The sequence below is a fragment of the Rhamphochromis longiceps genome, linkage group LG1, assembly GCF_057381845.1.
Source record: "Rhamphochromis longiceps isolate RC_006_pf linkage group LG1, R_longiceps_female_GT1.1, whole genome shotgun sequence".
NCBI lineage: Eukaryota > Metazoa > Chordata > Actinopteri > Cichliformes > Cichlidae > Rhamphochromis > Rhamphochromis longiceps.
In genome coordinates, this window is record NC_140557.1 from 41636711 (window position 1) to 41663158 (window position 26448).

Sequence of the window (26448 nt, forward strand, 5' to 3'; positions counted from 1 at the left end):
TGATTCAGCTTTTTCAAATCTTTTACTGTTTTACTTTTATGCCTCTTAAAGTTTTGAGTTGCAAAATTGTGATTTTTCACAAAATACATGTGTTGTTATGGTTGCTATGCTCTTGGCTTCCAGTGTGCCACTGAAGGTTTTGCAATTTTCACTTCATGTCCGAACAACTTCTTGCTACTTGCTCAATTTTCACTCAACTTCCACAAATTATACATCAAAACGTAGGTATTTTTGCTGGCTTTCAGAAAATGTCACCATCATTGTTGTGGGATTTATAGAATTTTTGCAAATCTCCTCAGACTAACACAAGGTCAGAAAACTCTCCATATAAAGTGAATGGAGAGCTTGTTCAAAATCACCGCTGGATTTCTGTAATGAGAGGCATATTCGAATCGTCATATCTCCTTAACGAAGCAAAGTTAAGACATGAGGCTTGTCCCCGAATATCTTCAGACACCCCTGACGCTCACAATTCAAGAATTTCTTTCTCACCTATTACCGTTCTGAAATGAGTTGGACTTGTTTGAGGGTAGGAAATTCGTCCTTCGCTCAGATTTCTTCAGATTTCAAACTGTGGAAATGAACCACTTTTTTCTCTCGTCATAACTTTTTGTTGGATTTCCACAGAGACCTGAAAATTTCCATGATTGTTCACCAAAGCCTGCTGTCTCTTACGGTGAAAGAATGATATCGATACTCCAAATAGATTTCGAGTTAGAATGCGTTGTTTGAGGGCAAGTCAAGGCAGTTTTTGCTTCGCTCTACTCAGTTATGGTGCATTACAAGTCAAATATCTTTAATAATTCATATTTTAATGATAAATTGTAAACACTGGAAGATTCCCCCATCTCTTCTGAACAAAACGGTGTAAGAATGACCGCTCTAGCCCCTACGGTTTGGAAATTATGGTCATTTGTTTGAGGGGAGTCCTCACTATGAGAAATAGGCTGCAATAATCCTGTGCCTCTCTGTGCTGCGTGTGTAAAAAGAGGCACATGTTTTGGCGGGAAAAAGTACACAGGCTCTCTGATTGGTGGATTCAAATTCAGCAGCTCCCAGGCTGACCTAGAAACTTACTTCTCTCTCCCTGTGCATTTTTTTGCTGATTTTTTCATTTAACAAGTATATTTGAGGGACCCTCAGCATGTTCAGCATTTTTTCAGCTGTCCATTTTGCTTTTCCAATTTTTCTGTTTAACTTATTACTATTGTGCTAAATAATACTATTTCTGCTATTTTATAAGATTTGTGCCTAATATAGTATTTCTGCTAAATTACAATATTTCTGCTTTTTATACTATTTGTGCTAAAACATAGTATTTCTACTAAATGTAGTATTTATGCTTAATCATACTATTTCTGCTTTTTATAGGATTTTTGCTCAAACATAGTATTTGTACTAAATGTAGTGTTTATGCTTAATCATCCTATTTCTGCTTTTTATAGGATTTGTGCTTAATATAGTATTTCTGCTAAATTATAGTATTTCTGCTTTTTATAGTATTTGTGCTAAAACATAGTATTTCTACTAAATGTAGTATTTATGCTTAATCATAGTATTTCTATATATTTCTGCCAGGTCCCCAGGCAGCCAATCCTCTGTGAGGACTGAGAAATTCAAATTTTCAAATCAGGGCCTGCACGGCTTCCCAGCCAATCATATATGTGTCCTGAGGCATTCAAATTTGCATATTGGGGCCTTCATGGCTTCTAAGCCAGCCAATCATATCTGAGGGCTGAGGAATTCAAATCCACAAATCAGGGCCTGCACGGCTTCCCAGCCAGCCAATCATATATGTGGTCTCAGGCATTCATATTTGCATATTGGGGAATTCGTGGCTTCTAAGTCAACAAGTCATCCATGTCATATATCTCTAAAAATTCACATTTTAATGATAAATTGTTAACACTGGAAGATTCCCCCATCTCTTCTGAACAAAACAGTGTAAGAATGACCGCTCTAGCCCCTACGGTTAGGAAATTATGGTCATTTGTTTGAGGGGAGTCCTCACTATGAGAAATAGGCTGCAATAATCCTGTGCCTCTCTGTGCTGCTGCGTGTGTAAAAAGATGCACCTGTTTTGGCGGGAAAACGTAAACAGCCACTCTGATTGGTGGATTTAAATTCGGCAGCTCTCTCCCTCTGTGTGTGTGTGTGTGTGTGTGTGTGTGTGTGTGTGTATGTGTGTTTAGTGGGAGAGAGAGGACCCTGCCCTTATTTGGCAGCATGTCATTGTAGGATTTAAATTGAATATAGTTAGACTGGTTGACTGGATTAGAGCCTGTGTTTGTGTGTCCCTCTGTGCATTTGTGTTTCAATAAGTTATTACTATTCTGCTAAATCATAGTATTTCTGGTACTTTTCGGTACTTGTGCTAAATACAGTATTTCTGCTAAATCATACTATTTCTGCTTTTCATAGGATTTATGCCTAATATAGTATTTCTGCTAAATTATAGTATTTCTGCTTTTTATAGGATTTGTGCCTAACATAGTATTTCTGCTAAATTATAGTATTTCTGCTTTTTATAGGATTTGTGCTTAACATAGTATTTCTGCTAAATTATAGTATTTCTGCTTTTTATACTATTTGTTCTAAATTATAGTATTTCTGCTTTTTATAGGATTTGTGCTTAATATAGTATTTCTGCTAAATTATAGTTTTTCTTCTTTTTATAATATTTGTGCTAAAACATAGTATTTCTACTAAATGTAGTATTTATGCTTAATAATAGTATTTCTATATATTTCTGCCAGGTCCCCAGGCAGCCAATCCTCTGTGAGGACTGAAACATTCAAATTTTCAAATCAGGGCCTGCACAGTTTCCCAGCCAATCAAATAAGTGTCCTGAGGCATTCAAATTTGCATATTGGGGCCTTCGTGGCTTCTAAGCCAGCCAATCATATCTGAGGGCTGAGGAATTCAAATCCACAAATCAGGGCCTGCACGGCTTCCCAGCCAGCCAATCACATATGTGGTCTCAGGCATTCAAATTTGCATATTGGGGAATTCGTGGCTTCTAAGTCAACAAGTCATCCATGTCATATATCTCTAAAAATTCATATTTTAATGATAAATTGTCAACACTTGAAGATTCCCCCATCTCTTCTGAACAAAACGGTGTAAGAATGACCGTTCTAGCTCCTACGGTTAGGAAATTATGGTCATTTGTTTGAGGGGAGTCGTCATTATGAGAAATAGACTGCAATGATCCTGTGTCTCTCTGTGCTGCGTGTGTAAAAAGGATGCACCTGTTTTGGAGGGAAAGAGTGCACAGGCTCTCTGATTGGTGGATTCAAATTCAGCAGCTCCCAGGCTGACCTAGAAACTCACTTTTCTCTCCCTGTGTGTGTGTGTGTGTGTGTGTGTGTGTGTGTGTGTGTGTGTGTGTGTGTGTGTGTGACAGAGAGAGAGAGAGAGAGAGAGAGAAAGGCTTTTAATGGGATGATCTCATTCTAAGATTCAAATTCAATATATTTAGACTGGTTGACTGAATTGGATCTTGTGTGTGTGTCTCTCTGTGCATGTGTGTTTTCTTATGTGTACATATTTGTGATTGTGTGGCTGTTATAGATTTTTTTGCTGATTTTTTTCATTTAACAAGTATAGTTGAGGGACCTTCAGCATGTTCATCATTTTTTCTGTTTAAGTTATTACTATTGTGCTAAATCATACTATTTCTGCTATTTTATAAGATTTGTGCCAAATACCGTATTTCTGCCAAATATAGTATTTCTGATTAATTATAGTTTTTTCTACCAAATCATAGTACAGTATTTCTGCTTTTTATAGGGTTTGTGCTTAATATAGTATTTCTGCTAAATTATAGTATTTCTGCTTTTTATAGTATTTGTGCTAAATTATAGTATTTCTGCCAAATTATAATATTTGTGCTAAAACATAGTCTTAATTTAAAATTACAATATTCATAGTTCATCACAGTGTCTCTGGTAAATCACAATATTTCTGCTCTGTTGTACTATTTTTCTAAATCATAGTGTTTCTGTAATGTTTAAGTATTTTTGGCTAAATATATTCTTTCTGTTATCTTATACTATTTCTCCTAAATTCTTGTATTTTTGAGAAGTTATCATGTTTCTGGTAAGTTACAATATTTCTGCTAAATTCTGCTATGCTATTGTATCTCTGCCAAGTATTATGTTTCCTCTAAGATATTGCAGTTCTGCTAAGTTATTCCATTTTAGCAAACTTCTTTTGCTTCTGCAAAGTTTTTACAATTTCTGCAACTTTTCAGCTTTTTCAGCTACTTTTTGCATACAGCTTCAGCTTTAAGCATCCACACTGCATTTTTGCAGGAAATGCAAATTTTTCTAGTTATATTTTATTTTTCCGTACGTTTTTTGAAAGCCTACTCCTTCAAAACCGTTCAACTTAGAAAAACCATTCAAACATCGTTAGATTCCTATTATTTTGGACATGACTGCTTCTATTTTTCTCATTTTTAACATTTATATTTTTAATTTTATTCAACTTTATTCAACAAAAATTTCCCATGTATTTCAATGGGGAGACCCTTCAAATTCTCATTCAACTTACTCATTTTTAAACTCTTACTACTTCAACATACGTTCACATAGAGCCACCATTCAAACTTTAAAACGAAGACAAGACATTCAACTATTCAACTTGTATTTATCTTTTCAATATCTATTATACTTTTTCTTCAGTTCCAGTTTAAGTTTCATGATGTTTTTTCACCCGTTTCAGAGTTTATAATGGGTGTGTATGGGACGGAATGTTGGGGCTAGAGTGAGGCAGCTCAACTGCTAGAGTGAGAGGAGCAAAAAAATTAATCTTAAAATCTTTTTTAAAACTGCTGCTGTGTCCGCAGCGTTTGCTCTACAGGTATGATTTTACCCTCAAAACGTCGCCATCGTTGTTCTTTTTCCAACATCTTGTCTTTCAAAGCTCAGAGATGTAAACTTTTTAAACTGTGTGGGTCCAAGTGGAGGGATCACATTTTAGTCATTCAGTGATTCAAAGAATATGACCTTTTAATATTCTTTCAGATGTTTTCTGACTCTAAATGTTCTTTTCTCATTTCTTAGGTTTTTCTAATTTACAATTAAAACATTTTCAGCTTTTTTCCAACTTCTTCTTCTGTGTAACCTTCAGCTTTTAGCAGTTCAGCACTTTTGTTTTCAGGTTAAATTCGGGTTGTTTTTTTTTATCTCATTCAAAATTTTTAACTTAAATTCAGTAATTATTTCATTTCAATGCATACATTCAGATTCAAGCATTCACACTGCAGTTTCTTCAGAAAATGCACTTTCTAGTTTATTCTGTATTCCGTACGTTTTTTGTAATCCTACTCCTTCAAAACCGTTCAACTTAGAAAAACCATTCAAACACCGTTAGATTCCTATTCTTTTGGACAACACTGCTTCTATTTTTCATATTTTTAACATTTATATTTTTAATTTTATTCAACTTTATTCAACAAAAATTTATAATGTATTTCAATGGGGAGACCCTTCAAATCCTCATTCAACTTACTCATTTTTAAACTCTTACTACTTCCACATACATTGACATAGAGCCACCATTCAAACTTTAAAATGAAGACAAGACATTCAACTATTCAACTTGTATTTATCTTTTCAATATCTATTATACTTTTTCTTCAGTTCCAGTTTAAGTTTCATGATGTTTTTTCACCCGTTTCAGAGTTTATAATGGGTGTGTATGGGACGGAATGTTGGGGCTAGAGTGAGACAGCTCAACTGCTAGAGTGAGAGGAGCAAAAAAATTAATCTTAAAATATTTTTTAAAACTGCTGCTGTGTCCGCAGCGTTTGCTCTACAGGTATGATTTTACCCTCAAAACGTAGCCATCGCTGTCCTCTTTCATCCAATGTGTTTACTATTGTACTAGGTGTTATGGTTCTTTCATAAATGTCACCAATGCACAGCCTCCTCCCTCCAACTCTTCCATAGACTCTAATGTTAAAATGGCTCAGAAGGTTCGTTTGAAAATCAGAAGAGCATGGTGTCTTTCCACTGTCACCACGTCCATATAATAAACTCCACAGACATGAAAACTGAGAATTTGGTAGACTAGACATTGCTGTCGCTCACAGTGAAAGAATTTTGTCAATACGACTTTTACTTTTCATTTGGGAACGATTTGTTTCGGCCTGACTTTTCTGTTCATTTTAAGCAGCAAAAGTGAGGTGCATGTCTGTGTGCGTGTGTATGGAGCCATTGGGTGCAGTCACTATAGCAACCAGGCTCACACCTGCCTGCTTAACGAGCTCTCTCTGCCACTCTGCCAAAATTCATCTTAAACACTTCTCTTTCAACTGCTGCTGTGTCCACAGTGTTAAAGCCATCATTTTACCCTCAAAACGTCGCCATCGTTGTTCTTTTTCCAACATCTTGTCTTTCAAAGCTCAGAGATGTAAACTTTTTAAACTGTGTGGGTCCAAGTGGAGGGATCACATTTTAGTCATTCAGTGATTCAAAGAATATGACCTTTTAATATTCTTTCAGATGTTTTCTGACTCTAAATGTTCTTTTCTCATTTCTTAGGTTTTTCTAATTTACAATTAAAACATTTTCAGCTTTTTTTCCAACTTCTTCTTCTGTGTAACCTTCAGCTTTTAGCAGTTCAGCACTTTTGTTTTCAGGTTAAATTCGGGGTTTTTTTTTTTATCTCATTCAAGATTTTTAACTTAAATTCAGTAATTAATTCATTTCAGTGCATACATTCAGATTCAAGTATTCACACTGCAGTTTCTTCAGAAAATGCACTTTCTAGTTATATATTCCATACGTTTTTTGGACGCTAACTCCTTCAAAACTGTTCAACTTAGAAAAAAACCATTCAAATACCATTAGATTCCTATTCTTTTGGAGAGGTGTGCTTGTATTTTTCTCATTTTTAACATTTATATTTTTAAAATTATTTAACTTTATTCAACATAAATTTCCCATGTATTTCAATGGAGAGACCCTTCAAATTCTCATTCAACTTACTCATTTTTAAACTCTTACTACTTCCACAGACGTTGACATAGAGCCACCATTCAAACTTTAAAACGAAGACAAGACATTCAACTATTCAACTTGTATTTATCTTTTCAATATCTATTATACTTTTTCTTCAGTTCCAGTTTAAGTTTCATGATGTTTTTTCACCCGTTTCAGAGTTTATAATGGGTGTGTATGGGACGGAATGTTGGGGCTAGAGTGAGACAGCTCAACTGCTAGAGTGAGAGGAGCGAAAAAATTAATCTTAAAATCTTCTTTTAAGACTGCTGCTGTGTCCACAGCGTTTGCTCTACAGGTATGATTTTACCCTCAAAACGTAGCCATCGCTGTCCTCTTTCATCCAATGTGTTTACTATTGTACTAGGTGTTATGGTTCTTTCATAAATGTCACCAATGCACAGCCTCCTCCCTCCAACTCTTCCATAGACTCTAATGTTAAAATGGCTCAGAAGGTTCGTTTGAAAATCAGAAGAGCATGGTGTCTTTCCACTGTCACCACGTCCATATAATAAACTCCACAGGCATGAAATCTGAGAATTTGGTAGACTAGACATGGCTGTCGCTCACGGTGAAAGAATTTTGTCAATACGACATGTACTTTTCATTTGGGAAGAATTTGTTTGGGACTGACTTTTCTGTTCATTTTAAGCAGCAAAAGTGAGGCGCATGTCTGTGTGCGTGTGTATGGAGCCATTGGGTGCAGTCACTATAGCAACCAGGCTCACACCTGCCTGCTTAACGAGCTCTCTCTCACTCTGCCAAGATTCATCTTAAACACTTCTCTTTCAACTGCTGCTGTGTCCACAGTGTTTGCTCGACAGCCATCATTTTACCCTCAAAATGTCACCATCGTTGTTCTCTTTCCAACACCGTGTCTTTCAAAGCTCAGAGATGTAAACCTTTAAAACTGTGTGGATCCAAGCGGAGGGATCACATTTTAGTCATTCAGTGATTCAAAGAATATGAACTTTTAATATTCATTCGATGTTTTCTGACTTAGGTTTTTCTAATTTACAATTAAAACATTTTCAGCTTTTTTCCAACTTCTTCCTCTGTGTAAACGTCAGCTTTTAGCAGTTCAGCACTTTTGTTTTCAGGTTAAATTCTGTATTTTTCATCTCATTCAAAATCTTTAACTAAAATTCAGCAATTAATTCATTTCAGTGCATATATTCAGATTCAAGCATTCACACTGCAGTTTCTTCAGAAAATGCACTTTCTAGTTATACTTCTGAAGTTTGCCTCTCTTTCTTCCACTTTTGTCTCTACGCAACGTTACTCGGCCTCGCCTCTCCCCTTCACTGAACACAACTCCCCCTCCCCCATCACTTCACCCGCAGGCAATGACTGTTGGGGTGCCTGGGTCGTCGACCCAGTGTTTTGTGTTTAATTATATTTCTTTATTAATTCTTAGGTTTTGGTTGTGATTTCCGTGTTCCCTTTGTAGTGTCTATGGTTTCAGTGTCTGCCTGTGAGTCTATGTATAGAAGTTCAGTTTGTTATGTTTCCTGGTTTACTTTGAAAGTCTGTGTCCTAGGTTAACGTATTGAGTTTTGCTTCCCTTTGGTCTGGTCATGTATGATTTGTCCCAGCTGTCTGTCTGTCATTCCCTGATTGCTCCCTCTGTGTATGTTAGCCCTGTGTTTCTCTGTGTCAGTGTCGCGATCTACCCTCATTCCTGCTGTGTGTTCTGTCTGCCTGCCTGAGTTTATTTTTGTATTTTGAAGTTTGTTAGTTTTGAGTTCAGCATTAAAGCTGTTTTTTGAGTTCAGGTTTTGTCTCCAGAGTCTGCACTATGGGTCCTCCATACCTGCACACAGCCTAAACATGACAACGACAAGATGGACACTGCAGCTATCAAACAGGAGCTGGTCGGTAAAACTAAAACATTTAGAGATTACTATTTTAGTGCTGTTAGCGTTAATCACGCGGATCACCCCTTGCATGGGACTGCACGGCGTCAACGCGTTCATAACAAGTTACTGCGGCTCGGCCCACGCAGCAAATCGCTGTTAATGGAGATTTGCCACATTAATGCAGTTATGGCGTTAACGTCATTTTAACATGATCATTATACTAGTTATTGTAACTACTATTTGGAGTGTCAGATGAGCAGCAGAATAATGTATTCTGTAGAGAATGTCGGGAAAGCGTCCCAACTAAAGGTTGGAGCACTACTAGTATTTTCACCATTTAAAACAGCGCCATGAAGTGCAAAATGAAGAGTGTGAAACTGTGTGCTGTATCCCAGACCACGAATTCGCCCACCCTCCTGCCCCGAAAAAAACACCTTACAAATCTCGTATACCGTATATGTTGGGCTAGAAGCTTACACTAAAATCCTTTCATTTTCTCAAAAATCGACAGTGCGCTTTATGTATGAATTCTGGTTGTGCTTACTGACCGCGAACCGATTTTATGTGGTACACGGCGCTCAGAAATCTGTCAAACAAAATGTTTTAGTGCGACTTTGCTAAGCTACGAAGCCGCACCGCTTGATGGATTGTTGGAGCATTAGGGCTACCGTAGTCTGGAGCCTCACTGAGTAAGACGTACTGTGCTTCAACATAATATTACCGTATTGTGTGTGTATAAGGACCACAAATGGCACCTGTTTAGAGACACGGTTACGAAGCAGATTTCGAACTCCAGGCTGTCAGTCACACAGTAGACCAGAGAACCGCTACAATGTCTGTCCTTGTTATTATGCTCAGCGTCTATTAGTTTACATTTTGACTGCACAATTGTGAGCTTTTTGTTATGCACAAAAACAACATTGTTTTCTTTTATTTATGGAGCATTATTATTTAATAAATGCTGATAATTTATTTCTGAGTAATGTTTTCATGTACATCTGCGCTGTATGTTAATAAAAGTGCCTGTGTGAGATCTGGGACACAGCTTTGATTAAGAACTCTCTTTTTGTTCTTACTTTATGGCTTTAAAAAAATATCGAGATATATATCGTATATCGCCATCCAGCTAAAAAATATCGAGATATGAATTTTGGGCCATATCGCCCAGCCCTGCTAGCTCCCATATATTGATGTGCTACATGGTGGCTAGCTACACAGCTATGTTAGCATGATATAAATATATTAGCACAGTGAAGCTGGAGGATGAATGCTAACCCTTTTCGACTCGATAAAAGTTAGCGTGAGGGTTCCCGATGGTTAGAGACAAATGCAATCGCATGGCAGGATGCTGTAAACGGACCAAACTTCAGGCAGGAGAACAACTGAGATAATCCATCCACAATATGAGGTTAGTCAATAATATACTGCTGCATGGGCTGTAGTTACATCGTAAGGGTTTAAAAACTGAACTTTAAAATGAACAGTGATGATAAAAATAATGAGCGGCCGACAGTGATCACTGCCTTTTTTAGGGCCTTATTCTGATTGAATAGAACAAGATGCATGTTAAAAACACAACAGCCACACACAAAAGGCAGAGTTGTTTGGACCTGGAAGCAGGGTTCATACGTCATCATTTAAAGACCAGATTACAGCATCGTGCACATTTTTGTATTTAATTCAAGCACATATATTGCTCGAGGTTGGTAATGTTTCATTTATGATGAGTAACTGTTACGAAGAAGAAATGAGAAACAGAAGGGACAAATTTCCAATAATATTTTTACATAAATGTTTATTTTCGGTACATTTAAGCTTGATGGTCTAAGTTTATGCTTATTGATTTGTAGACCAAAAGCTAAAGTGCATTATGCACTAAATAGTGATGTTTACTTACCTGTCAGTGAAAGGAAAGAAAGGAAACTGACTTGAGACGTTGGTTTAAAACTAACAGAGGATATGCAGAATTGTTTCAAATTTCCATTATTTTGTATATATGTAAATATTTCTAAATCATTTACAATGAAGCTGCATCATGTCTGACTATTTATTTATTCTCTTTTCAGGATGTAACATACCCAGTAGCCATGTCATCATGCAGTCCAAGGGGCTTAAGACTAAAAAGGGCTGTAAGTTCCAGTCTAATTCCATTTGCCTCTAGTCTGAAACACTTTAGCTGAAATTGAATCTTGCTTTCCTTAATCATCTTTTTTCCCCTTTCATCTGCTTCCTTTAGGGGTCACTGCAGTGGATCATCGGCCTCCATCTCACCCTATGCCAAGCATTCTCCTCTGACTCATCAGCCCCTTGCATGTCTTCCTTCACAACATCCATGAACCTCCTCTGTGGTCTTCCTCTTTTCCTCCTGCTTGTCAGTTCTACATTCAGAATCTATTGTCCAGTATATCCACTTTCTCTCCTCTGCGTATGTTCAGAACATTTCAACCATTTCTCTCTTGTCTCCAAACTTCTCATATCCTTCTGATATACTTTGATTGTCCATCCTTGTCACTCCCAGTAAAAATCGCAACAAAAGGAACTCTGCCACTTCCAACTCAGCCTCCTGTCTTTTCATCAGTGCGATCGTGTCCAAACCATACAGTATAGCAGTGGCACCCTGTTGGTCATCAGCACTGGTTCATTCTTGAATGTTTGATTTGGCAGACGTTTTACATCAGACGCCTTTCCTGACACAACCCTTTCCTGTCGGTTTTTAGCTGAAATGCAATCAGTTTTTTTAAATCATTACTTCCATTTCACATTGTCATCTCTACCACTCCCTTGGGCCACCTTGCAATTATCAGTAGGAGGTCCATTAGTCTAGTTACTTCAGTACTTTCTGCTTGGAGCAAAGTAGTCTGAACTGTCTGAGTCACATCAGTGATACTTTGCTCCAAGCAGAGCACTTTGGGCAAACTTTATGTTTTTTAAATGTGCTATATAAATAAGTTGGATATGTATTTGATGTTTATTTCACTTTACTTCTCATGACTGTGGGAAATCAGTTTGTATTGGGGGAAGACCTACCGGCTTCTATGCAAGAATGGAAAGAAGGCACGGAACAGTACAAAAATAAGATCTGCTCAGGACCATCTGGTACTATTTATAAGGTGTCACCTTCTGCAGACACTCTGAAGAACAAGAAGGAACCTTGGCTTTGGCCGAGGGCTCGTTTGTCCCTGCTGCATGTTGAAGGACTTACCCAAGTGCATTCCACCAGTTGATCCAGGTTGCACTGGATTAAGTACCACCAGAAGCAGTTAATCTGATTATGTTGCTTAATGATTTACTAAAGATAAGGTTCACTATAGTTAACTTTACCATCAGGGTGAAGAATATTTGCGACTCTGTTTGTGGCTGCCATGAACCAACTGCTCCAGGCAGGATGATCACTGTGAGGGCCCAAAACAGGACAGGATAAGACCCCTACAGACCCTTTGGGGATTATAATTACTTCGTGGATCCTAAGCTTGATAAGAAAGATGGTCACCTGGGCACAGATGCATTTTAAACAAAGGGAAGTCAAGAAACCTGATGATACTGAAAGGAAAAGTCAGTTCAATTCAAGTTTCAATTAAATTTTATTTATACAGTGTCAAATCACAACAGTTGCCTCAAGGTGCTTTATGTTGTAAAGTGAAAAGCCTACAATAATACAGAGAAAACAGAGAAAACCCCAACAATCATATGGCCCCCAATGAGCAAGCACTTTGGTGAGAGTGAATGGTTGGGGTGAGGGGAGGAAGACAGGACAAAAGACAGGCTGTGGAAGAGAGCCAGAGAAAAATAATCATGATTAAAGGCAGAGAGGCGTATAGACACAGTGAGTGAGAAAGGCTACTAAATAAGAAATTCTCAATGCATCATAGGAAGCCCCCAACAGTAGTGATGTGCGATACCACTGATTTCCTTTCCGATCCGATACCAAGTAATATTCAGGGTGGTATCGACGATAACGATACTTTGTACAAAAACTTATTTTATTTATTGTATCTCAAATTATAGCGTCATAATGATTACAGGACATCAGATTACTTGTTCTTATCACTTAATAATGCAGAGTTCATCATATAGAAATAAAAAACCTGAAGTTGTGCCTATTTGAACACGTTGCCTGCCTGCAGCACTAAAGGACTCCGTGAGAGACTCTCACCCTAGCAGCACCTGTCCCTGTCCTCTTCAGTCTCAACATACGCTCGTCATATTCTGTGATATGAGTTACTCTGAGGTGTTTGACGAGGTTAGTGATGTTGCCACAACCATACATGCCAACCCTCCTGATTTTTCCGGGAGAATCCCGAATTTCAGTGCCCCTCCCGAAATTCTCCCGGAGCCACCATTCTCCCAAATTCCTCCCGATTTTCCACCCGGACAACAAAATTGAAAAACCATATCGCAGAATTCATAGCGCGGCCCAGCCAATTCCAGTCTCCAACAATGGCAGCAGCGACTTAGTTTTAATATCACTCTTATTTCTCTTTCTGGGTCGCAAAAAACTTTTAACATATTTTCAGGTGAGAATGTAGCTGTGTAAACTTCAAATATCTGAGCCGACACATCGTCTTCAAACCCCCGCGGTCGTTAAACATGATATCCCTTGTGTGGTGTTCATATTTTTGTTACTCAGCCAGTGTTCATGGGTCTAGTGGACCCGCTAGAGTTTTGGCTTTCCAAATTAACACTATCAAACAATTTTATGTTAAATTACTCAACAGATGTTTACTTCATCCCAATTACAAACCATATGAACGGCAAACATGATTATTTTTTTCCCTTTACCTTTGTTAGATCACATTTATGAATTAATGTGCTTCTCGTTTTTCTTTTATGTAAAATGTTATAAAATAAATCAGTTATAATCAAGTGGAGTGAGTGGAAAGACAACACATTTACATGTGAAGCAATATGTTTCACAACTAAATGGGATCAGCTGCTCATCAATGGTGACATTAGGCCCAGGGTTGTAAAACAGGGGGAGGTGGTGCCCACACTTATCCCACACTGTCCTGATGGCAGCTAGCTTGTCTCTCTGCCGTCGAGCTGGTCTGTCGTCTCGGTTATCAAAACGGATAATCCTGGAAATTTTGTGAAAGTTTTCCGGAGACATTGATGCACAGAAAGGTTCTTGCCGGTTTCTGCATCCCACAGGGATTCTGTGGATTCCCCTTTGGACCTGAAAACTCCTGCATGGATAAGAACCTGTTACGGATTCAAATATTGGGGATATTCATGAGAACACAGGCATTTTATCTTCTAAACGCTATTCAGTTCATTTCAAACCCCAAAGTAGGCCTTTGGGGTTCTTAGATGAATTTGGTCCATCTCCTTCCACCTCTCTCCAAAAACACACCTTCCTTCTAGATTACTGCAATGCAGAATAATTTTCTGGATGGAATCTGGGATGAAAAGCTCAAATGAAGACTTGATGTCCTGCACATCAGCCGTGTTGGACCTGGCTTATCACAGTAACAGCTCTGCAGGGTGGCTCATTTCTTGGGCAAGAAGACCATTCAATTTCACCAGTTATTGACATCCATATTTCTTCACTTGCTGTCTGGTGGGCTTGTTCTGGTCCTGGAGCTGGCTGCTGATGGGGTACTCATCTTTGTTTTGTTACTAAATGGTGCTCAACCTCATGCTCTTCTTCAAAGTCACTGTCAGACTCTGAATTTTCAGAAATGTGAAATATTCTGAAACCTCTTTGTCAACATCATCATCCGAAGCTCCTCTCTCTTCCAAAATCAACTGGATGGCCCTCGCAGCAGATAATCTTTTGCCATCTTGATCAGTTGTGATAAAGAACCACACTGGCAAAGTCTTATTTATAGTATTATGCTCCTAATTTGCAGGTGGGACAGGGTATGAGAAAATAAAATTTGGATCCCTCAAGAAAGAGGGTAAAATGTGTGGGAATGTCAGAGCAGACGTGTTGATAGTTGAATTTTCAACAATGCTGCAACTTTGTGCGGAGCAGGAGGGGAAGAAAACACTATCAGCAGCACCAGAAAGGAGGAAGACAGAGTGTGGGAACACAGGACCTACACTTTCAACACTTTTATTAGACCTGGGTCCAGTGGACCCGAACACCTTGTATGTAATGTAAATGCGTGGGGGGAGGTACAGTATGAGGTCATTGAAAATTAGTCCGGATTTATGTTCTTCACAGAAAATAAGCCAAAGCCAGTGAATTTCAGGTTGAAAAAATAATTAATTGTTTAATTTTTCTTTTGAAAAAGCTGAAAACGGGTCTCACAGACCCGAACACCATACAAGGGATATATAAGTCACTTTGATAACCTAAAAATGTTCTTGTTTGGCTTTTTCAGTGTTTTATTTGTTCGTGAGTAAATCGGTTTGGCTGAGATTAAAGTTATTAGATTAGATTAAATAAAATTTAACTTTATTAATCCCTCGGGAGGGTTCCTCCAGGGTTTTCACACAGCTGAATAAATGACAAACAGAAAACTGATTAAACAAAGTGTGAGACGGTCGAGAGTTTGCGTTAGTGCCCGGTTATATTTTAGATAGCAAGGAGCAGACGGCAGAGTTTCAGTCCGCCGAGGGAGCTCGTGCCGTACTACCCGGCTTTCTTTAGACCACGAAGGCCGGTCCTCAGGTGGAAGCAGCCTCTGAATTTGGACACCCGCGCTGTTTCCGGGCCGACCAATAATAACGGTGATTTAATGTATTTTATCCGATAAATAAACACTGTAAAATATATTTAACCTCCCAAACAGCCCTTTTGAATGTCTCCCTAATTCTGAGGTCTCAAGGTTGGCAAGTATGTTCACAACACCTCACTTTTTTTGCCACATGTATCGCAAACCACGTCTCAGCTGTTTGTGGAGGTAAAACAAGTCCGCACATGACTCCAACTACGCTCAGCCATTGTTGTGAGTGCGCACGCCAAGGGGCTGTGAGACATTTATACAGACGTATTTCACACAGTTCCTTATGAAAGGCGGAAGAGGAAGTAGTTCCTTTGAATGTAGACAATCCGAATGATATAGTTTCTTTCCACTGTGTTCCTGTTAATGATGAACTACAAATTTACCCTAAATTACTAAAATATCGATATTTTAATGTGAGAATCGATTCTAGAACATAAATGATTGGTATCGGAGGAATCGATATTTCAGGATCGATCCGCACATCACTACCCAACAGCCTAGACCTATTGCAGCTTAACCAAAAGAGGATTCAGGGTCACCAACTTTCAAGCCTAATCTTAAAAGTAAAGAGGCTGTCTGTCTCTCGAATCCAAATTAGAAACTGGTTTCACAGCCAGGGGCCTGTCAGGACTCTTCCTGCAGTATATCCTGCAGATTAACTGAAGGCTTCTCAGGGAGTTTTTAGGACATCTTGATAATAATGAATTACAGTCGTCCAGCCTAGAAGTGATAACTAACTAGGTTTCCAGCTTCACTATGAGACAGAACATTTGTAATTTTAGAGATATTGCACAAATAAAAGTAGTCCCACGTATTTTTTTAACATCTGCACTGAAGGACATACAGTGGGGCAAAAAAGTATTTAGTCAGCCACCGATTGTGCAAGTTCCCCCACCTAAAATGATGACAGAGGTCAGTAATTTGCACCAGAGGTACACTTCAACTGTGAGAGACAGAATGTGAAAAAAAAATCCATGAATCCACATGGTAGGATTTGTAAAGAATTTATTGGTAAATCAGGGTGGAAAATAAGTATTTGGTCAATAAGAAAAATGCAACTCAATACTTTGTAACATAACCTTTGTTGGCAATAACAGAGGTCAAACGTTTACTATAGGTCTTTACCAGGTTTGCACACACAGTAGCTGGTATTTTGGCCCATTCCTCCATGCAGATCTTCTCGAGAGCAGTGATGTTTTGGGGCTGTCGCCGAGCAACACGGACTTTCAACTCCCGCCACAGATTTTCTATGGGGTTGAGGTCTGGAGACTGGCTAGGCCACTCCAGGACTTTCAAATGCTTCTTACGGAGCCACTCCTTTGTTGCCCGGGCGGTGTGTTTTGGATCATTGTCATGTTGGAAGACCCAGCCTCGTTTCATCTTCAAAGTTCTCACTGATGGAAGGAGGTTCTGGCTCAAAATCTCACGATACATGGCCCCATTCATTCTGTCCTTAACACGGATCAGTCGTCCTGTCCCCTTGGCAGAAAAACAGCCCCATAGCATGATGTTTCCACCCCCATGCTTCACAGTAGGTATGGTGTTCTTGGGATGCAACTCAGTATTCTTCCTCCTCCAAACACGACGAGTTGAGTTTATACCAAAAAGTTCTACTTTGGTTTCATCTGACCACATGACATTCTCCCAATCCTCTGCTGTATCATCCATGTGCTCTCTGGCAAACTTCAGACGGGCCTGGACATGCACTGGCTTCAGCAGTGGAACACGTCTGGCACTGCGGGATTTGATTCCCTGCCGTTGTAGTGTGTTACTGATGGTGACCTTTGTTACTTTGGTCCCAGCTCTCTGCAGGTCATTCACCAGGTCCCCCCGTGTGGTTCTGGGATCTTTGCTCACCGTTCTCATGATCATTTTGACCCCACGGGATGAGATCTTGCGTGGAGCCCCAGATCGAGGGAGATTATCAGTGGTCTTGTATGTCTTCCATTTTCTGATGATTGCTCCCACAGTTGATTTTTTCACACCAAGCTGCTTGCCTATTGTAGATTCACTCTTCCCAGTCTGGTGCAGGTCTACAATACTTTTCCTGGTGTCCTTCCAAAGCTCTTTGGTCTTGGCCATGGCGGAGTTTGGAGTCTGACTGTTTGAGGCTGTGGACAGGTGTCTTTTATACAGATGATGAGTTCAAACAGGTGCCATTCATACAGGTAACGAGTGGGGGACAGAAAAGCTTCTTACAGAAGACGTTACAGGTCTGTGAGAGCAAGAGATTTTCCTTGTTTGAGGTGACCAAATACTTATTTTCCACCCTGATTTACGAATAAATTCTTTACAAATCCTACCATGTGGATTCATGGATTTTTTTTTCACATTCTGTCTCTCACAGTTGAAGTGTACCTCTGGTGCAAATTACTGACCTCTGTCATCCTTTTAAGTGGGGGAACTTGCACAATCGATGGCTGACTAAATACTTTTTTGCCCCACTGTATATGCTGGTCAAAAATGACTGGAGGCCAAGGTAATGTTGTAAGCATTTGGTTAGATACCATATTTCTAAGATTTTCAGGGCCAATCCAAATTAAGAAGCAGAAAGTTAGAGGTCATCCAGGTCTTTATGTCTTTAAGAAATAAAGTTTAACTAATTGGTGTGTGTTATCTGGCTTCATGGAAAGATAAGGTGTCAGAAAACCCATTCAAGACCAAGGCATCCAATGTCTGGTAAGAACTGATAGCACCCGAAAGGAAACATGGCACAACTTAAAACAAGGCTCAAGGAAATCAATACCATAACTTGAACCTTCCTGATTGGAAGGTTCAAGTTATGGTGTTTCCAGTATGGTATCATACCCAGAATCCAGTGGTCTTTTCACCAAGGCAAGCTCTGTAAGTATGTTCCAATTGTCTGAGGATGAAAGTCGGAAGGGTCTTGAGTGTAGGTAGTAATTTTGTGTATGTGTGAGGGTGAGCAGAAGGGAGGTGTGAATGGTTGTCTTTCAAATCTGCAATAGAAGGTGTTAAGGTCATCAACTAGTCAGGGATTCTTCTCAGGCTACGTCCACAGTAGCCCGGAGAGGTTTGAAAACGGTGTTTTCAACTGAAAACGCTCCTCGTCCACACTAACGTTTTCAGTCATTTTCACAGAGTTGTGCGTCCACATTGAAACGGCCGAACATGCTTCCGTTCCAGTCCTGCGCATGCGGGAAACGCAAGACGATTCGGCCTGCCTCATTTCCGTCTGCCGTTTATTTACTTTTCAGACTCTTTGAAACGTCGCGGCAAGATGTCAAGGAAAAGCACCGAGTTTTTTTTAAATGGACCAACAATGAGCTGGAGTTGTTGCTGCGAGTAACACAAAAGTACAAAGTTGCAAAAGCCAGTGAGAGTTAAAGAATTTGAAGAAAAGCTCTCAGGAGCACGTGCAGACTGATGTTAATCTTTAATAGGGCTGTCAAAACTGAGAGCAAACAAAACAAACGCTGTATAATGCCCTCCGCTATCTTAGTTTGATTGGTCACATGACTGCACCATATGACTAACGTGTCATCGTTTTGGAAAGTTTGCATTTTCGCTGTCCACACTGCGACGCGAATGCACCGCTTTCAAATGTATGCGTTTTCAAGAGCATTTTAAAAACGCTGCGTTTTCCCTCTCAGTGTGGACGGGAAGCCAAGACGGAGGGAAACAATGCGTTTTCAAACAAAAATGCATTAGTGTGGACGTATCCTCAGTGTGGGGTGAATGGACTCCCGTAGCTGGTGACGTGTTGCAGGGCTCCAAGCTAGGCAGGGTTGTGTTGGCTAAGAAGCTGCTTTTCGCTGCAGCTACCCTGATTTCCTTGCTCAGCTTGTTTCTGGCCTACTTGTACCCCCGGTCCTGTTGCTGTAGCCCTACTACTTGGACTGGCACAGCTTCCTCAGAGTGAACCATGGTATGTTATTATTATATGTGCAAAAACTCTTAGTCTACACACAGAGGTCCTCACAAAAACCTATGCATAACCTCACGGTCAGTGAGTTAATTTAGGTCAGTGTGTGCAGCTTCAAAAATACTCCAGTCTGTGCAGTTGAAGCAGGCTTGTAATTTCTCCTTTGATTCATCCACTTCATCGTTTTGATGTCAGGCTTAGAACTTTTTCATTTTTTCTGTTGGTAGTTATGTGATCAGCAAGTCCAAGAGCTGCACAGGGAACAGCGTAATAGGCATCCTTCTCAGATTAATTCACTGTGTGTCGTGCCCAGGGCTGGATTGGCACAAAAAATCAGCCCGGGCATTTAGACTAGAGACCGGCCCCCCAGGTATTAAAGCCATAAAGCCTTTGAATGGAAACAGATGCTGCTGTGACAGTGATGTACAGTCTTGTTGGTATATGTGTGATTTCTATACATTTTACATCAGATAAAAACTTTGGTTGTAAGCTTCAGATAATTATTTAATAACAGCGAGACATTTTAAATGAGAATAAGAAAGTACAGTATATCTTTGTGCCCCCCTCTCCCTGTTAATGCCCTACCTGGCCCCCTGGCAACACTTTGCTAGACCCGCCCCTGCACAGTTACCAGCTGTCAGCTGCTTAAAAAAGGATCCTGGTGTTATTTGTCTCTCAGAAACAGTTCATAACTTCAACTCATTCATGTCACCTAAAAGGTAAACCTGTTTCTCCATCACAGCTCTGATGGTTCAGTAAGGACGTCTCCTGGTTTCATCTTCATGTTTCCCTCTCACCACATATCCAAACCAACATCATGACCAGGAGCTTTACAGCTGTGGCTCCAGCAAACATCAGCTGATACTAGAAATTAATATTAAATATATTCTAACAACAGCTGATCAAGCTTAAACGTGCTGCTGTTGTTTAGCGCGACATCCGCTGGTTTCCTCTTTCTGGCGCAAAGTGGGCGATAAATAAACAAGAGAGCTGATCAGCTGATCATTGATCAGTTTCATGATTGAAGTAGAAACATGAGAGAGGGAGGGGGGAGAATGAGAGAAGAAGAGGCAGCTGTGCAGCGTAAACACAGAATAACTCCAGCTTTGTGCCTTTTTCCATTCTAGCTGAAGTTCGGGACAAACTGTGTTCTTTTTCAGCTCAACACCAAACGCGTAATAATTTCTCTGAATACGGGACGGTTGGCAACTCTAATAACTAACCTTATGAATAAAATAAATTTTACTATTAGTAAATTCATAGCAACAGCTGTATAGAAACTCCGTCCTGCTAGCTAGTAGCAGTACGAGTTATTGTAACTGACTGTAAAAAGTCAGCACAATGAAAATAAACTCCACCTAAACTTGGTTTATATCTGACCCAGATGGACTGCAGGTCATAACTTCTTACCTGAAGTTCAGTTCACCTGACACTCGGACCAGTGGCCGCCTCGGGTCTCTCCTCCTCCTGCCTCCGATCTCCCTCATCCACCTGCTGGCCTCCACCACTTGTTAATTTTACTGAATCTGAGGAAGCTCCGCGATGCCACCACCAAACATCTAGTTATTTTTACACACCGGCCAGCATCTGGCCAGTCCAACGCCTTTCATTGTTTATACCGTTACAAAAAAAATAATAAAAAAAATCATTGGGCCACCGAGCAAATGCCCGGTATGCCCGATGGCCAGTCCAGCTATGGCCGTGCCATCAGTTAAGCCTTCGCACGCGTGCCCAGGGTTGCCGACCCCTGGTCCAGACTAATCTGTATTTCCGAGGCTAACTGTAAATTGTCCCATTTAGGATGTGGCTAAAAAGCAGAACCCAGCCCTACCTACAAATACAGAGGGAGATCTTCAAAGGGCGATCGACATGTTTATTTTTTGCAGTTCAGTTTTAGAGTATATGAAAATCTGTAAAGAGTTTTTAGGATAAAATTATTTAGTTAAGGGTTAGGAGCGAAGTGACTCCTGAGTAATGAAAGACGGAACCTCTAACAAAAGCCACATAACCAATAAGAATTTATTGTCACAAGCACAATTTGTTACACAAAAATTATGGGTCACATTTACACATTTTATACAGATCTAGAACTCAATGTACAATTAACCTACTAACTAAATACCAATAGTTAAATATGCACTCACATTGGACACGATATCATTAAAACCTACACAAAAATGTACTGTGTGAAAGTAACACGAGTCGACATAAAAATCACATTATTTACAACAACATGAAAAAAACAATAAAACCATCAATTTGAGATCTTTAGCAAAAGGATGTTTGAAGGTTCTCCCATCAGTCTGAGACATTATACAATCTAGCATGTAAAAGCTCCCCCACTACAAAGTTTTAGTCTCTTAATCGTTGAAAAGATTATAAAGTAATAAATTCAAGTAGCGAGAGCTGAAGAACACCGAATACACTAGTTTATACTGCGCTTTGCTAGGACGGTATGGCGGTTTTTCCCTTTTTAAAGCAGGCTGGTGTGATTAGCAGTTAGCTTCATGAAGTGCACTTCAAGCCTTAGCAACTTTCTGCAATGAGAGTTTTGTAAAAAATTTAGTTTTATGTATACAGAGAATCCTTCTATGGGCGCATCAAGTTTTCTTTCTAGAGATTACGACATCACTACATATAGGGTAATACAAGAAAGTTGATGGAGAGAGCGTTTGCAGCATCAACCGGAGGTGAGCGTCTCATCTCCTGCTGCTGTTTGGCAGAGTTGGTAATGATGTGCAAGAGGCCATTTCAGACAGATGGAGGTGGACATCGTCAACCCTTTATGCAACCGGTGATTCTGCCATTTGTGTGGCACTGAGACATTTTCTCTGTCGTGTTGAGTAGTGATACATGGAAGCTATAACAGAACTGAGACAAACAGACCCAGTTAAGGTTACTGCTACGCTGGTGTAGAAACTCTGTCACCATTACACACCGTATAAAAGAGGACCACAGGCTCCGGATCTTAAACGCAGAGGCAGAGCAAAGATGCCAGACACTTGCATTTTTCCCCTAATAACCAACAGTCGGAGTGTCCACCTGATGACAAACTAAAGTGAGAATGCGTGGACGTCGAGGGGACAACGGCTTTCATTCCCCTTGATCTGTCAATTCAGCATAAACACTTCCCCTGTGAGATTCTGCTCTCAGTTAATAATTTCAAGTTATATCAAGCACAACAAGATGCTGATTTAGTAAATTATGGTCCTCACAAGAGTGAAAAAAGGAAGAAAAACGTGTCCTGGCCGATAACTTGTGGCTGACAAGCCAACAGGTATGCAGTGCACTCAAAATCAGACTGATGCTTTGCTTACTTACGGTTACAAAAAAGGGAAATGAGAAGAGTGCTGGGACTTTGCTAACCGAGTGTTATCGCAGTCCACTTTTTACAGTCTTCCACATGGATGCAGCTAAAGCTTGTGTCAGTAATGACCATTTACACACAAGTCTGTAAGATAGGAAGTATAAAATCTAATATAGTAGCAATCATTTCTGACAGGTGTACCTGTAATCTGCTTCTGCTAACACTAATTGCAGAAAGCAGTTTTAGACACTTTTTGAGAGCAAACCAAAAACAGTAATGTTCTTTACGCCTGACAGAGGCGCCTCTCTGCAGAGATGAGGTATGTGTATGTTCACTGGTACATACTGCAGATCCTGGAGCCTAACCAACAGTGCGCTGTACGTTTGTATGTGTGCAAATGACGATGTCCACCCAGACATTCATCGTGACTAACATGGCTGTGTTGGTGATTTAGCTATACAGAAAAACGAGACAGAACATGAGATAAATGCATACATCAGTCCAGTTCTGAGCAGGAGCAAGATGGAGAAAGGCGGATATTACTCAGAGAAGGGTGGGAACATCCCAAGATCAGCAAAGTCCTCGATGTTATAGTTGGCTGTTCCCTGGGTGGGATCTCCAGCCATGGGTAACATGTCCTGCAGAGACACACAGGGATGGAGAGTCAGAGGTTCGAGGTGTGCAGAGGACACGGCTCTTATCAGACATATTACATATCTGTGTACACTGGTCAGCAGCCAGCAGCTGGAAGGCTGACCAACTACACAGAGTCCAGCAGCAGGACAGTCTCCCTCAGCATTACCTGGAAGACTTCTGTCTGGCTAGGGTTGGGGTGTGTGTGCTGTTCCCCAGTCTGCTGGGAGTGATGCTGATTCTGCCACTGGGACCAGACCTCACTGGGGCGACCCTGGAACTGGGCTCCACTTTGACTGCTTTCACCGGACACATCTGAAAACACATTTATTTATTCGTGAAAACATTTCTGACAGATCCTTTGATGCACAAAGTATTTAGAATAGAATAGAATAATCCTTTAATTGTCCCACAAGGGGAAATTTGGGTGTAACAGCTGCAAGAAAGACACATATACAAACAAACAGGACACAGAACAGAAACATACACAATGTTTACATATTTACATCAAGGACAGTGGTTACCACAGACTCCTGTACCGTAATTAAATAAAATTCAATTAAATACAGATAAGAGGCAAACCCTGGTTATAGTGTGAATCGGTTGATAACATGTGCAAGTTACAGCGCAGATGTAAACATCTGTGTTTGTTGGAAGCAGTCTGACAGCTGCAGGGAGGAGGGACCTGCGGAAACGCTCCAGGATTTAATAATGGTAGAGAAGGCACTGACTTGTTACAATATTTAATAAATCTTAAATCCAAGAAGAACTTCTTTGACATCATTTGATCGGGATTTGAAAACACCCTACTGTAAACGAACCACGGTTGGCTGTTCGGCTAAAACATCATTGTTTGATCAAATCTCTTGCTCAATATAATATAAATATATTTAAAAAAATCCAAACCCAACAAAGCTAAGCAGGTTAGGTTTGTCTTTTTTGGCCACATGCTAAGAACTCGAAGATGCAATCTTTTCAGATAAAGCTCATCTTAGTTTTAGTTTTCTTTGTTGAAAGATTTTTCATTCTAAAAAAGCCCGACCCAAACCCTGACCTATATGGGTGTTGAGAAATGCTGCCGTTGCCAGGAGTGTTATTGAAACTCGCCAACTATGCTGTTGTGATTTCAACAGAAAAAATAAAATAAATGAAACACAATTCTACAAGAAAGCAAAGAGATTTCCAACATGTAGTTACATTTTGTGTTTTAATCTAAAAACACCACCACACTCCATTTTAAGCCCTTCACCAACCTTATTCCACAGGGAGTCACAGTGCCCCCCCACAGGATGAGCAATGCATTTATTTTTCCTGATGTTTCTCCATAAGACACAGCTAATGTGTTTGGCCAGTTTTTTACTATTGCCCTAGAGCAGCACGTTAACAATGTTATAGAGACCAACGCAACAATTTCAGATAAATCTTTCAATTTTATTTATATAAAGTACTAAATCACAACGACAGCTGCCTCAAGGCGCACAAAGCTCCCATTACACCCTAAACAGATGGACTCGACATTAACACTGCTAACTACTGATGGGTAGTATTAATCAGGGCCACATGTGGTGCGCTTGCCTCATAGGAAGAAGGTCCTAAGTTCGACTTCGCCACCTGGTGGGGTCTGTCTGTGTGGAGTTAGCATGTTCTCCCTGTGTTAGCGTGGGTTCAGTCCACAGTCCAAAGACATGCAGTTAGTGGGATAGCTTAACTAACCCTGACAAGGATAAATGGAAGAGACTGGATGATTGGATGGACAGGCTTAATCATACTGTGGCATTAACAGCAGTGGAATTAGAAGGAATGATTGTATTAGTGGATTTTAAAGAGACATTTGATGTGCAACTAAAATCAGACATTTTCCAATGAGGCGTGTTGCATCTACCAAAGATGGAAAATCGAGTCAGAGCTATGAAAGACAAACTGATTTATTCAGTATCTGATGTCAACTCTGAGTAACCTGATGGACCAATAACTCTGGTCGATTTCAAAGTATTACCCAACTGCTATATTTTATGATGTATGCATTTAAAAATGTATTTTATTTAAACTGATATGGGGATGCTACATTCAGGTAGAGTACATTAGTGCAGTCTGTGCCTGCATGTGGTGGGGACATTGCAGGACTTTGCCCCTTTGGGAGTGTTTGGACCCGTTGATAAGGGTCAGACAAAGATGCGTTTAAAACACCAGTTAAACCCATAAACCCATTAACTGGAGCACACACAGCGACAGTTTATCATAAATGTGTAACGTATATACATCTATAACATATGCAACACTGACACCGTCACTGACTTCATGAACAGGTGCATGAGGTTAAGACAGTAAATCTTTTCCACTAGTACCTCCTTGGAAGGACTCGCCACGACTCTACTCTGATTGACTTGTTTTCCGTTACAATCCGGTACAACCTAACTGCGTTGCTGTCGTCATAGCAACGCGTATGAATGTCCCGCGACATGAACCCTACAAAAAAGGTGAACTTTAAGGACTTTGTGGCTTTTCTTCAGACTCGGGGGAACACGGCGTTTTTTTTGGAGCCATTTTCCTCGTGTCCAGGTTTCAAAGACGGTAGTTTAAATTTTAGTGAACAAGACGCTCTCAAGACTCATCGAGTGACGCTACCGACCGGCATGCAGTCTGATGACGTCACAGTTAGTAGCAGCTTGGATCGCTTGGAGCCCCGAGCGAGGTAGCAGATACTATGACCCTGGACAGATGGAAAACCCTGAAGACCGTGGCGCACCATGCTGAATCGATCTGAGTGGGTACTAATGGAAAAGGGGCTTAAACATGGAAGGTGCATGGAGTTAATTTGGCAATAGAGAGCACAAAAGATAATCTAATGTGCGTCTATTAAAAGACCATCAAGTGGGAGTTTTGAGCTTACTTGAGTCCGATAACTTTTACAATATACATAATGAGTCGGAGCAGCTGGATGTCTGTAACTGCACTGTAACTCTTGTGTTTTCCATGACCCTGTTAGCCAGCCATTAATGCTGTGTGAGGTGACCAATAAAATGAAATGACTGATGTTACAGTAGGTCCATTAAGTAAGAGTCGACCTCTGAGGACTTTCGGT

General features: G+C 40.0%; 1 protein-coding gene across 3 annotated transcripts in view; it reads right to left on the reverse strand.

The window, feature by feature from the left end:
• Window positions 1–21427: 21427 nt before the first annotated feature.
• Window positions 21428–26448, reverse strand: part of arnt2 (aryl-hydrocarbon receptor nuclear translocator 2) — a 61488-nt gene continuing 56467 nt past the window's right edge. For all 3 annotated transcript variants that reach the window (XM_085409478.1, XM_085409487.1, XM_085409496.1), the window contains exons 18-19: window positions 23536–23681; window positions 21428–23371 (exon numbers count right to left, since the gene is read on the reverse strand). In XM_085409478.1, coding sequence (XP_085265604.1) covers window positions 23273–23371; window positions 23536–23681 — 245 coding nt within the window. In that variant the 3' untranslated portion in view covers window positions 21428–23272. The remainder of the gene's footprint in view (window positions 23372–23535; window positions 23682–26448) is intronic.